Source organism: Coregonus lavaretus (genome assembly GCF_964263955.1).
Source record: "Coregonus lavaretus genome assembly, chromosome: 4".
Lineage (NCBI taxonomy): Eukaryota > Metazoa > Chordata > Actinopteri > Salmoniformes > Salmonidae > Coregonus > Coregonus lavaretus.
The window spans coordinates 5,975,001-5,988,589 of NC_139991.1; the positions used below are offsets into that span (position 1 = coordinate 5,975,001).

A 13,589-nucleotide genomic window follows, 5' to 3' on the forward strand; every position below is an offset into this window, starting at 1 on the left:
TTTGACTGGTACTGTACTTACGGGATACACATTGTATACACAGTCCAACTAAATGCTTACTTGCAGGTTCCTTCTCAATGCAACAACAATAAGAAGTAATAAAAGATAAGAATAACAACAGAAAGTGAATGGCTCAGTAGAATAGAATAAACATTTTAGCATAAGTATAATACAGGAAGGCACAATTTAATATTTACATGTGTTTGGGGAAGGGGGGATTGGGGGGCAAGTATTTAAATTGTGGAGTATTTAGCAATAATAATACGAGTCTGGTAGCAGCCATTGTAATGTGTGTGTGTCATGAATGTGTGTGTGTGTGTGTGTGTCTACAGGGGGTACATACACATGCCCGTGGCCGGGGCAGTAGGACTGTATTCCTCTCTGCCCTGTCTGCTCCTCCTATTGAAGTGTTCAGAGCCAAACGCTTCAGCTGCATTTAAAAATAACTCTGACATGGGAAGGAGCCTTTAAAAAAAGGCCTAATGATATAAAGGGCTGCTACTTCAATCCGACTACATAGAAAAATATGGGATATTTTGTGTGTGTGTGTGTGTGTGTGTGTGTGTGTGTGTGTGTGTGTGTGTGTGTGTGTGTGTGTGTGTGTAGGAGTGCAAATCTGTGTGGGTGTATGCGTGAGTGAAATCTGAAGTCTGGGGCTTCAGGACACATGTGTCTGCAGGGGGATGGGGTGAGGGGTGTGAGGCGTACCTGAGACGGGAAGGGGGGTGCCGCGGAACAGCTCGTAGAACTTGGAGAGGTAGGTGACCATTCTGGTCTTGTCTGGTTCCTGACCAGCAGCCATCTCCTCTCCAGTGGTGAAGGGCCGCATCCCAAACTCCCGCTCAGCCAGGTCAAATGCCAGCTGGAGGTTATTAGCTGAATCCTCCTCGTTCAGCGCATCAAACTCTCTGAGGGAAACAGATTGAAATGATATCACGCGATGTTGTTGTAATGTTGTGTGGGTAACTAGGTGAAGGCTTTATAAGACTAAGCTGGTGTCAACACAGAAGTTATGAAACAGTTCTAGACTTGCAGTGTAGCCCTCACTTCACCACAAAGATGATGACAGAAATAACAAACTGCCCTAGATACGGAGTGTGACATGTAATACATAGTTATGCTTTCCAAACTCCCTTTCACATACTATAGGGTTTCTCTAAAAGCGGTTGTCTCTTCTGTGTGCTCTGTTTCGTCACACCTATCAGTAACAGAGAGAGAGAGAGCACTGACATCAGGAAAAAGGCTCTTTGAGGAAGGTCAAATGTTATTCACAACCACCACTTACATTTCCTCTCACACAAAGACGGTTTGTGAGGGAGAGGCAGGGGCTTGTGTGTAGATAGTGCACCAGGACATACATTGACATGAATGGGTTACTTTCATGCATGGCATACTTTACATTAGACACCCACAGAAGGAGGCAATATGATTACAGCGTGGGTGTAAGATGTTCTGCTATTACCGGTGTCTTGATGTAAATGTTAGCCTAACGTAGAAATTCACCATTATAGAATATACCATAGAGGCATTTTATGAGGAGCCAGTCTATCAACTTACAATGACAAAGTGCTACATGCCAGGGTGTGACATGAAGAAGTCTCACACATGGTTTATGAGGACAAAAGAGAGTGAGTGCTGAGGTCATTTACATTTACAGTAGGGTACATAAGGCCAGTCTTCCTGTGGTGGTTTACAGGGTAGTTGTATGCTGCAGTGTTTTACGGTACATACATGAGGTGGGATCTGAACCGGTGGATGAGGGCACAGAGAGCCAGGCCGCTCTGCCAGGAGGTGGTCAGGTCTGTCACGCTCACATTCCTGTAGCCCTCGGTCTGTTTCTGACACCACGTCAGCAGCCTGCCCGGCCTGATCTCCGACTCTACACACACACACAGGAACAAGGTGTTCAGTAGGGAGAAAATGGCATGAAACTGGGAGGCACTACCTAAATTGGTCCAATAAGAAGAACATAGATTTTTTCATTGCTCTATTTTACATTTGTGTGACTGTCCTTGCCTATCAGTGTTTTGTTACTTGTCATGTGTTTTGTTTTTGTGGACCCCAGGGAGAGTAGCTGATGCTTCTGCAAAAGCTCAGGGGGATCCTAATAAACAAATAAATAAATAAATAAATAAAATACTAAACACAACCCAGCTAACAGCCACCCACTCACCCAGCAACACAACCACAGCGCTAACAGGAAGTGAGATCATAGATGTGGAACAGTGACAGCAGGTGACGTTAATGAGAGGTAAGACTGATAAGACGTAAGTTAGAATAGGGGCTGAAGTATGCATATGACTCTGTCAAGACATGTTGAACCTGTCTGTCATATGTGTAATAGGACCCATGGTTGTGTAACATAGTGTTTACTGCAGTATGTAGAGGCCAGGGTGTGCTTAAAGATATACAGTATACATGGGGAAAAAAACGTTTTCCGATGATGGAGACAAAAATCACATAAGATTAAAATGAGGTCATATTTCTAACTTTCAGTTCTCCTTGAATAACTGCTTGAAACTTTCCAGTATTAATGTTTAACATGATCCATGGGGCCAAAAATATATTGAAACGTAACCAGCTAGACTTTGTTTGGTCTGGTATCTGAAAACATCCTTAACCCTCCCGTTGTCCTAGGGTCAAAATGACCCGCCACTGTGTTGAACCAACTTTATTTAATTTTTATATTTTTTTGGATCATTTGTGAGAAGGAGGCAGTGATACTTTCTTTAAAGTCTCACTGCCTCCTTCTCACAAATGATCCCAAAAATATAAAAATTAAATAAAGTTGGTTCAACACAGTGGCGGGTCATTTTGACCCTAGGACAACGGGAGGGTTAAGATATCACTGCTGCGTTTAACTACTAGTGTATCAAGTCATGTTCTTCCTTTTCACAATACACAGAACCACCAGCTTTGGCCTCCAATAAAATTATGAATGTAGTAATTTTGTCTTCCTTAAACGCAGGGTCATTTTGAAGACAAGTACATTACGTACAGTAGAGTGGGTGTGGGGAGGGGGGGGTGGGGGGTTGGTCTGTATGCTATATGACCCCGTCCACAGTCAAGAGGCTTCAACTTCACCAAAGCTCCGCTCTCACTATGGACCGTTTCAAAAACAAACCTCAGACGGAGACTTATTTTTATTATTTTTATTTTACCTTTACTTAACTAGGCAAGTCAGTTAAGAACAAATTCTTATTTACAATGACGGCCTTATTCCCTAAGCAGAGATTAATGCTGGCCCTCCCACAGTCTGCCACTCCTGTTAGCGAGAGAAAAGGTCTGCCTCACTTAAACACTGCTGTGGGCCTGTGTCGCTGCTCTCAGACCACTCCCAGAACACAGGGAACGGGAGAGAACTCAACAGAACTAGAGTGGAATGGCTGATCTTCTCCTACCTTTGGGTAAATAGCCACTGAATGAATGAGTGCTGCAGATATTTGGGCCCATGAAACACAAGGGACTCATCTGTCATCATTTTCAAATGAGTTACTTGAACCAGTTGAGTAGACGTCACAGCATGTTCTGTAGGTTGGAGCCATTTACTGGATCAGAGGTAAGTCCATACTAGACTGTACTAAAGCCTCCCAACTCCACAGTCTCTCTGGCCTCTCCTGTATTGTGTGTGGCTCACCTCGTCTGGCCAGGTTCACAGGGCGACGTATTGTAGCATTACGCTCCAGAGAGCACGACTTCACTGGCAGCTCTCCATTGATGTAGAGGTGACGCACCTGGAAGAAATAAGAATGAGACAGAGATGAGATACAGGCAGAAGAAGAGATAAGAAGACAAGCACAGTCCATCCTTGAAATCTTGTGTTAATATTAAGGGTGAATCTGATATTGGTGACAGCAGAAAGTGAATACTGCAGTAAACAATGTGATCCTTGAGAAAGGCCTTCTTACCTGGTTTTGCCTGACACAGGTGGAAATGAGGTTGGGATACCGAGTCCCAGGGTCAATAGTGTACTGCTCAAAGTTTTTGGCAATGTTTTCAGTGGTTGTCTGCGGCAGGATTCTGTAAAGACTCTCCCTGGAGAAATATATATATATTTAGTGTGTGTGTGTGTGTGTGTGTGTGTGTGTGTGTGTGTGTACAATATGTGTGCTGACCACTGACCTCTCAGCTAGCACCTCCAGAGGGGTCCTGCCCTCAGCCCACCTTTTCACCATCCAGGCTGAGTCAAAGGCAGCCAGGAAGCCTCTCGCACACCCTGTACCCATGGGCCAGAACGGCTGTACACACAGACACATACCATCAGCATAACAGTACATTTAGCGGAATATGCACATGTAGTATTATAGTCCAACCATTTTAAAGCATGATTAAACATTGTTGTCACAGCCTCCTCACCTCTAACAAGCTGTCCCCAACCAGTGCCACCAGTAGCTGGTGTCCGAAGCGTTCTCTGACCAGCGCTGCGTTCTCCGAGGCGTACATGCTGGTGAAGTCAAACATGGCCACGTCCGGCTGGCCACAAGCATTTATGGCAAAGTCCAGCGTGGGAAGCTGGTAGTTGGTGCCAAAGTCAGCAGCTTCCCGGGCGTAACACAGCAGAGCTTCCTGGTTCACATTCTCACTGCTCAGCAGCATCTCTGTGTCTATGTAGTCCTACGAGACAAAGTCAGGGGAGACCATAACCATAACCAAAAGGATGAAGCAAAAGAGGCAAAATCAGATGCAACATTGATACCCTAAGCGTAATAACAGTTATTCACCTTGTATATAAGAGGACCATTAAAGATGCTCTTTAAATTGTACTGTGACGCCACTCTCAAAGTCCCACATTGTCTTTATGAATGAATTCATAGGATGACTCATGCAGAACCCTGGCAATTGAGGTGAGAGAGAGCGCTGAGAGGGAGTCATTAGCCAGAGAAATATTGTGCTCCTTTAGGGATGTTTATAACACTTAGATTTCATGGATGTCATTGTGGTGCCCGCCCAGCTCGTTGGCTGTTCACCTGGCAGACAACCAAGGATGAGATTCCTCCAACCCAGCACACTCCTCTATTAACTCCCCACCTCTCCTTCTCTCTCCCCCTCTCTCTGTCTTTCTCTTCCTCTCTCTCACACACACATATGTGTCACGGTTTCGGCCGAGACTGCTCCTCCTCCTGGTTCGGGCAGGCTTCGGCGGTCGTCGTCCCCGGAGTACTAGCTGCCACCGATCTATGTTTCATGTTCGATTGGTTTTGTCTGGATGTTGTACACCTGTGTCTTGTTAGTCCTCGTTAGTGTCCTATTTAGTTCTCGTTGTGTGTGCTTGTCGTTGTGTGTGATTGTTCTACTGTTTTCGTGTTTGGTGCTACATTTTTCCCTCCAGTGTTTTAGAGGGTTGTTTGCACATGCTTGTGCGTATTTCGTTTTGTCGCCTGTGTGAGTCGTTCATTTTGCCTTCGGGCTTATTGTGCTTCGGTTGGATATATATATATTGCACTAAAGCCTTTGGACTGAGCCTCTGTGTCCTGCGCATGATTCCTACACCACACCCACCTTCAGCACGCCTTGACAATATGAATACACATCTGAATGCACATCTAAATACACATCTGAATACAACACCCTCAGACATCAAGAAAAAATCAGCCCGCAGCTGAATCTAGTTGATGATCCCTGATCTAAACAATGTTTGCTCACATGAATGATGACCCCCTTGTCCAGTAGGCTCTGCTTCTTTGCTGTCATGACAAAGTAGTGCGTGTTGTCCTTGTAGTATACAATGTTCTCCAGGTCAATACCTGCAATAAATGACAGACACAGACAGGAAGGTTAAAAAAAAACATGATAATGACAGGGTTGAAAATTGCTGTTGTTTGACAATGTGTGGATTTAAGTGCATTCTGAGGGCAGTCTGCTCCTCTGGCTGACTCATTGACTGTGGGGGATCTCAGGCCCACCTGTCTCCTCTTTGAGGTCCAGGAAGAACTTCTGGTTAAAGATGAAGGCCACACCGCTGATCTCCTCCACCATAGCCTCGGCCGTGGTGTTCCTGTTGACAAAGTTGGCCGTGATGGCGATTGCCAGCTTACCACGGAATTCCTTCCTCTTGAACCCTGAGAGAGAGAGAGAGAGAAAGAGAGAGAGAGAGAGAGAGAGAGAGAGAGAGAGAGAGAGAGAGAGAGAGAGAGAGAGAGAGAGAGATGGCAAATGTATGACCACATTAGAGACACATATTTCCCACAGATCACACAGACCCACAATGAACTTGAAAACAGATTAAACATTGATAAACGCCCATACCAGTTAGGCGAAATACCACAGTGTTCAATCACAGCAGAAAGATTTGTGGCCCATTGCCATGAGAATAGGGAAACCAGTGGAGCACAAACAACAACGTAAATGCAACCTATATGTATCTGTTTACATGCTTCAACTATTTGCACATTGTTACAACACTGTACATAGCCAATAATATAACATTTGAAATGTCTATATTCTTTGAAAACTTTTGCGAGAGTAATGCGTACTGATTGTTTATTTCCCTTTTGTTTATTGTCTATTCCATTTGCTTTGGCAATGTAAACATATGTTTCCCATGCCAATAAAGCCCTTTGAATTGAATTGAATTGAATTGAATTGAGAGAGAGAGAGCGAGAGAGAGCGAGCGAGCGAGAGAGAGAGAGAGAGAGAGAGAGAGAGAGAGAGAGAGAGAGATTACTATTCTCCGGCCAGGCCAGCGGAGGCATACTAATCCAGAGGAAATCTAGCACTGAGCTGTAATCACAGGCCAGTTATTTTAGGATCAGAGAGACTCGTTACCGAGGTGATGCTGTTTATATCACCAGTGGAACACAAGCCTCGGCGGGAGAGTTGGATCAGTACTAAAATGTTATGATCTAATAAAAATGTCTTCCATGTTGATTAACTTTCACAACTTCAGTGCAAATGCAGCCACTCCTTACATGAACTGCACTATTGTAAGAGAAGGTGCTATCTCGTTTTTCACACTGAGATTTTACGATATATACTGTTATTGGCTGCAATTGCTTACACTTCTGCTATTTAGGATATCAACAAGAATGGAACAGAATCAGTTCCTCTTCAGATAGAAACATTGGGGAAATACTTTTGGCATTGAAGAGTTTATTGCCATCCTCTCACCGACCCTGCAAAGTTTTTTTATGGAGACATTGCAAAAATATCACAATTTTAGAAGCTCGTTTAATATTAACTTTCTGTGTCCCATCCAGGGATAACTGCAGGCAAGCCTTAAAATAGACTGAAGTATGGACTCAGACTTTTAATGCCAGACTGACATTCACTTGGGTTCCTGTTGCTAATATTCTCACAATTACAGTTTTATGAAAAGCTGTCTGACTTTTTAAATGACATTCTCACAATTACGGTTTTATGAAAAGCTGTCTGACTTTTGTGAACGAGAATATGGTGATATTATTTTTACAAGTCTCTTTGTGGTGTCAAAGCTTCACCAAAGCGCCTAAAGCCTGTAAAAGCCATCCAACCACAGCTAGTACCCGGGCTATGTCACTCCAAGCTGTAAGTCCCACAGGCCACATGTTAATATGCTTATAACTGTCCTGGGGATGAGGAAGGCTCTGCACCAAAGCCCTTTAGTGAAAGAAAATACATCCTCATTACCTCTAGACCTGTGACTCAGGAAGGAAAGGAGGATGAATGTTCTAATGTGTTCAGCCTCTCTTCCTCCTACAAAATAATGTATGAGATTCTGAGAGGTGCTTTTCTAGGAGGAGGTAGCATTTGAATATGAGCCAGAAATGTTCCATTACTGTCACTGCTAATTCACTGGGTCACCAGCCTGCCCCTGTCCCCCCTCCCCTCACATCACTCTTTCCAATGCAGCTGTGTTCCTCTCAGACGATTAGCTGGGTACAGAACAGATTGGGGTATATTTAACCCTCCTCTCAGACAGGGCCTGCATGGCAGTCCAAAAGCAGAAGGACTTCTAAAAAGAAAGTTTTCCTCCGGCTTTTCGTCATCAGACGATGACCTAAACGCCTCATTGTTTGGAGACAGAAAATGCCCTTTTAAGGAATAAGCATCTCATGTGGATTGGTGAGGAGATGACAGGCATCTGTGAGGGAGAGTCCAACATGCATGCATCAACTGTTGAACAGTATCCAGATGACTACACACACAGGGCCCCAGATCTTTTTTATTAAGGTACAGAGCTATGGTGATTTCATGTGTAACCTTGCCCTTTGAAGGAGAGATTAATGACATCACATAGGGTATCGTTTTACAGAGGCGAGCTTGATTTTATGGCGTCCTAACTTTCTTGGATGAGACTATGCTTTTTTAAATGGATGCTTTGTGTAGCCGCAGCCAATAAAAGTAATATGTTTCTTAGTTACAGTTGTTAGGCTGTTATCCAGACAAAATAATTATATGAGAAAGGTGTCCTGGATATTTTTTGAAACAAGCCACTGTCAACAAAGCTACATAAACATACGTTTCAATATAGAAATTGTGTTTGAAGGTCCAGATAATATCCAACTGCATTTGAACTTAGAGCTAAAGTTAGCTTTGGAGCAAGTAGTGTTTAGTAAACATATTGAGCAATCTCAGAGAGCCATTCCATGGATGTAATCACATGATATCATATACAGTACCAAATCACCATATCCTATATCTGGAGTCAGGTCATTAACGGTATGTAGATATACTCTGCATGGATACAACCCATGTCACCCTCCCATCCCTTCAGAGTTCTCACCTTCCAGGGTATTTCTCCTCCCATCAGCCCCCACCACCACGTCAAAGTCAATGTTAGCCACAGGGTGATCGGCAGGCCTGATCTCAGCTCTCCAGCCAGGCCCTGAAACACAGTCAGAGGAGAGGAGGGAGAGAGGGAAGGGAGGAGAGGAAGGGAGAGAGGGAAGGGAGGAGAGGAAGGGAGAGAGGGAAGGGAGGAGAGGAGGGAGAGAGGGAAGGGAGGAGAGGAAGGGAGAGAGGGAAGGGAGGAGAGGAGGGGAGAGAGGGAAGGGAGGAGAGGAGGGAGAGAGGGAAGGGAGGAGAGGAGGGGAGAGAGGGAAGGGAGGAGAGGAGGGGAGAGAGGGAAGGGAGGAGAGGAAGGGAGAGAGGGTCAGTACAGTCCCACATTTACATGGACACACACCTCAAACAAACACACTTTTCAGTATACAAACGGTTAGAGTTCAACACAGATAGAGAGAATGAGAGGACGTGGGCTAGAGAAACAGACACAATATTTACTTGGTTGCTCTTTTGGCCTGTTATTTCTGGGGAACAATATTTATGATGCCTATCAACACCATTGGGGAAAAGGGTTTGCTAATCCTGACAGTTCTCAACAAAGAGGGTGACACAGAGGTCACACACATTGTGTCATTTAGCTCAGCAGACTATACCGTGCTGTAATTATATAAGATGTTGTTTAATGTCATTCTCACTTGTACTGCATAATTGATACCAGAGCGCTAGCTAGCTACAGTATATAATTCAATACGTAGTGGATCAAATGTGGTGAATGATGTCAGCCACAGAGGCAGTGTGAGGCAACAGCAGCATTGGGTTGGCTGTCCACTGTGTAATATCACCAATCACCATGTCAAAAATGCATTCCATCATGTCAAGGACACTGAGCACCCTGAAACAGCAAAAGTAGGGGGACCATTCTGTATCCATATTTAGTAAAGACTCTTGTTTTTATCAGTTGGTTGACGTCGCGGTCGAGGAGGCCACATGGGATAGCTAATGACCTCCAGTCCAGCAGTCCAATCAACAAAGCTCTGAAGGAGGGAGGGGGGTCAAGTGTAGAGGTATTTCAGATAGCCAGTCTTTCAGCTCGGCGCCACATCACAACACACCACGCAGCGTTCACATCTTGAAGCAGCTAGTACTGTACTGTTATAAGAACTTAGCCGAGGGGGCACGGTTGTAATTACACTGGCTAATCAGCTCTTAATTACCTTCCACGGCCGTAATTTGGCTCTGCTGCTCCTTAAACAAAAGCCACTAGGTCTGCTCTGCTCACTGATATTACTGTGTGCTCTGCTCAGCAGCAGCCATAAAATAACATTAGCATCTGGGGAGGTTGCTAACCATTAGCAGCTGAATAGGAATGGTGAAGCAATGATTATGATTTTTAAACATTTGATTTCCATGGCAATGCAAATATCAAATAAAGGGTGATCAGTGCACTGCTGTAACAGTGCTGCTGTTTACTGCTGGTTGCCAAGGAGATATACTGTTGAATGGGGAGACAGAACTACTCTAACAGGTACTAGTTATGGACTGCAGTAACTCCCTGTAGCTCAAGGTACAGTGATGTAAACCAGAGGAATGCTATGGTGTGGGAGAGAATATACTGTGTTGGGATCCTCTGGGCAGCCACAAACAGATGTAGGATCTTAATTTGATCACCCTGTTGCAGGATAACTTTCCTGCAATGCAGGAAATGTTAAACTTGTAGTGTATTTGAGGTTTCAAAAGGCTTCTGAAGTTTGTAATTTCCACTTTTAAATTTCAGACTTGATTTTCCCTTACGAAAAATGTATCAACCCCTACAAAAATGTCCATTAATTATAATCCACATAATAATTCACATTTCCTCTTGCTGCAGGATTATTTTCCTGCTGTAGCAAACTGGCTTAAATTAAAATCCTACATCTGTAATGGTCTTACTGACTGTTGCTGATGCAAGGCTCATGTTAAGGTGCACTGTTGATGTTCTCCAAATGCATTGCATAAAGCCCTTCAACCCCAACTCACCTGTCCCAAATGCTGTAACCTAGCCCTTGCATGAATCCCTGAACTACATCCAAAAGACCCCTAATGGTGAGCAGGAAGGAGCAAGGTTGATGGGTACTAGGCCAATGTTGATGGATTTCAATGGACATATATGTACTATAAGTGACGGCCTGTACTTTAAGTGAGCTGTCACTCACCGTCATTCTCCTGGTTCTCTGGAGGTTCCAGCAGCTTGACAAACTCCACATTGACGTGGAACTCCACAGCTACGAGCAGGGCGATTTTCAGCAGCATGAGCTGGAGCTGGCGAATACCTGGCAAACACAGACAATAATCAGGAGTTCTTAGAACCATGCAAGAAACCCAGCTGGCTTTTCTGGCTTATCTAATACAGTACCTAGTACATGCACACTGCACAGGCATCCATGCATTTACACATTATACACACAACCAAACTTGGCCTTTGGCCTCTGTCACTTGAGAGCTGTAGAAAGATTTGCTTTCAACACCAGCAGTTGGCAGCTCTGCTTTGTCTCTCTGTAGCTAAGAGCAGGTGGAAGGTTCACCTTCCATGGCTCACAACCTTGACATTATGTAATGGAAGGGATTGGATGCATCAAGGCTACCAGACAAAAAACTGCTTTAGTGGGGAATAGGATACAATAGCATAATCATAAGCTAAGAACATGAATCCAACAATATCCATAAGGAAAATATTCCATTGCAAAAGTAAGTACATGTAGGGCTATGGGAAATGGCTGTTATGACTAACAACTGTTATCAAATCAAATCAAATCAAATCAAATTTTATTGGTCACATGCGCCGAATACAACAGGTGCAGACATTACAGTGAAATGCTTACTTACAGCCCTTAACCAACAGTGCATTTATTTTAAACAAAAAAGTAAGAATGAAACAACAACAAAAAAGTGTTGAGAAAAAAAGAGCAGAAGTAAAATAAAGTGACAGTAGGGAGGCTATATATACAGGGGGGTACCGTTGCATAGTCAATGTGCGGGGGCACCGGCTAGTTGAGGTAGTTGAGGTAATATGTACATGTGGGTAGAGTTAAAGTGACTATGCATAAATACTTAACAGAGTAGCAGCAGCGTAAAAAGGATGGGGTGGGGGGGCAGTGCAAATAGTCCGGGTAGCCATGATTAGCTGTTCAGGAGTCTTATGGCTTGGGGGTAGAAGCTGTTGAGAAGTCTTTTGGACCTAGACTTGGCACTCCGGTACCGCTTGCCGTGCGGTAGCAGAGAGAACAGTCTATGACTAGGGTGGCTGGAGTCTTTGACAATTTTGAGGGCCTTCCTCTGACACCGCCTGGTATAGAGGTCCTGGATGGCAGGGAGCTTTGCCCCAGTGATGTACTGGGCCGTACGCACTACCCTCTGTAGTGCCTTGCGGTCAGAGGCCAAGCAGTTGCCATACCAGGCGGTGATGCAACCAGTCAGGATGCTCTCGATGGTGCAGCTGTAGAATTTTTTGAGGATCTGAGGACCCATGCCAAATCTTTTTAGTCTCCTGAGGGGGAATAGGCTTTGTCGTGCCCTCTTCACGACTGTCTTGGTGTGTTTGGACCATGATAGTTCGTTGGTGATGTGGACACCAAGGAACTTGAAGCTCTCAACCTGTTCCACTACAGCCCCGTCGATGAGAATGGGGGCGTGCTCAGTCCTCTTTTTTTTCCTGTAGTCCACAATCATCTCCTTTGTCTTGGTCACGTTGAGGGAGAGGTTGTTGTCCTGGCACCACACGGCCAGATCTCTGACCTCCTCCCTATAGGCTGTCTCATCGTTGTCGGTGATCAGGCCTACCACTGTTGTGTCGTCGGCAAACTTAATGATGGTGTTGGAGTCGTGCCTGGCCATGCAGTCATGGGTGAACAGAGAGTACAGGAGGGGACTGAGCACGCACCCCTGAGGGGCCCCCGTGTTGAGGATCAGTGTGGCAGATGTGTTGTTACCTACCCTTACCACCTGGGGGCGGCCCGTCAGGAAGTCCAGGATCCAGTTGCAGAGGGAGGTGTTTAGTCCCAGGATCCTTAGCTTAGTGATGAGCTTAGAGGGCACTATGGTGTTGAATGCTGAGCTGTAGTCAATGAATAGCATTCTCACGTAGGTGTTCCTCTTGTCCAGGTGGGAAAGGGCAGTGTGGAGTGCGATAGAGATTGCATCATCTGTGGATCTGTTGGGGCGGTATGCAAATTGGAGTGGGTCTAGGGTTTCTGGGATTATGCTGTTGATGTGAGCCATGACCAGTCTTTCAAAGCACTTCATGGCTACAGATGTCAGTGCTACGGGTCAGTAGTCATTTAGGCAGGTTATCTTAGAGTTCTTGGGCACGGGGACTATGGTGGTCTGCTTGAAACATGTTGGTATTACAGACTCAGTCAGGGACATGTTGAAAATGTCAGTGAAGACACTTGCCAGTTGGTCAGCACATGCTCGGAGTACACGTCCTGGTAATCCGTCTGGCCCTGCGGCCTTGTGAATGTTGACCTGCTTAAAAGTCTTACTCACATCGGCTACGGAGAGCGTGATCACATAGTCGTCCGGAACAGCTGGTGCTCTCGTGCATGCTTCAGTGTTGCTTGCCTCGAAGCGAGCATAGAAGTGGTTTAGCTCGTCTGGTAGGCTTGTGTCACTGGGCAGCTCGCGGCTGTGCTTCCCTTTGTAGTCTGTAATAGTTTTCAAGCCCTGCCACATCCGACGAGCGTCAGAGCCAGTGTAGTATGATTCAATCTTAGACCTGTATTGACTCTTTGCCTGTTTGATGGTTCGTCGGAGGTCATAGCGGGATTTCTTATAAGCGTCCGGGTTAGAGTCCCGTTCCTTGAAAGCGGCAGCTCTACCCTTTAGCTCAGTGCGGATGTTTCCTGTAATCC

At 45.1% G+C, this 13,589-nt stretch overlaps 1 protein-coding gene across 1 annotated transcript in view; it reads right to left on the bottom strand.

The window, feature by feature from the left end:
• The window catches only part of LOC311128185 (F-actin-monooxygenase mical2b-like), a 52,698-nt gene that overhangs the window by 13,658 nt on the left and 25,451 nt on the right, over window positions 1-13,589 (bottom strand). Inside the window, exons 4-13 of the mRNA XM_084160192.1 lie at window positions 10,896-11,012; window positions 8,702-8,803; window positions 5,904-6,059; window positions 5,644-5,744; window positions 4,357-4,614; window positions 4,123-4,238; window positions 3,909-4,035; window positions 3,638-3,734; window positions 1,732-1,879; window positions 709-908 (exon numbers count right to left, since the gene is read on the bottom strand). Coding sequence (XP_084016318.1) covers window positions 709-908; window positions 1,732-1,879; window positions 3,638-3,734; window positions 3,909-4,035; window positions 4,123-4,238; window positions 4,357-4,614; window positions 5,644-5,744; window positions 5,904-6,059; window positions 8,702-8,803; window positions 10,896-11,012 — 1,422 coding nt within the window. The remainder of the gene's footprint in view (window positions 1-708; window positions 909-1,731; window positions 1,880-3,637; window positions 3,735-3,908; window positions 4,036-4,122; window positions 4,239-4,356; window positions 4,615-5,643; window positions 5,745-5,903; window positions 6,060-8,701; window positions 8,804-10,895; window positions 11,013-13,589) is intronic.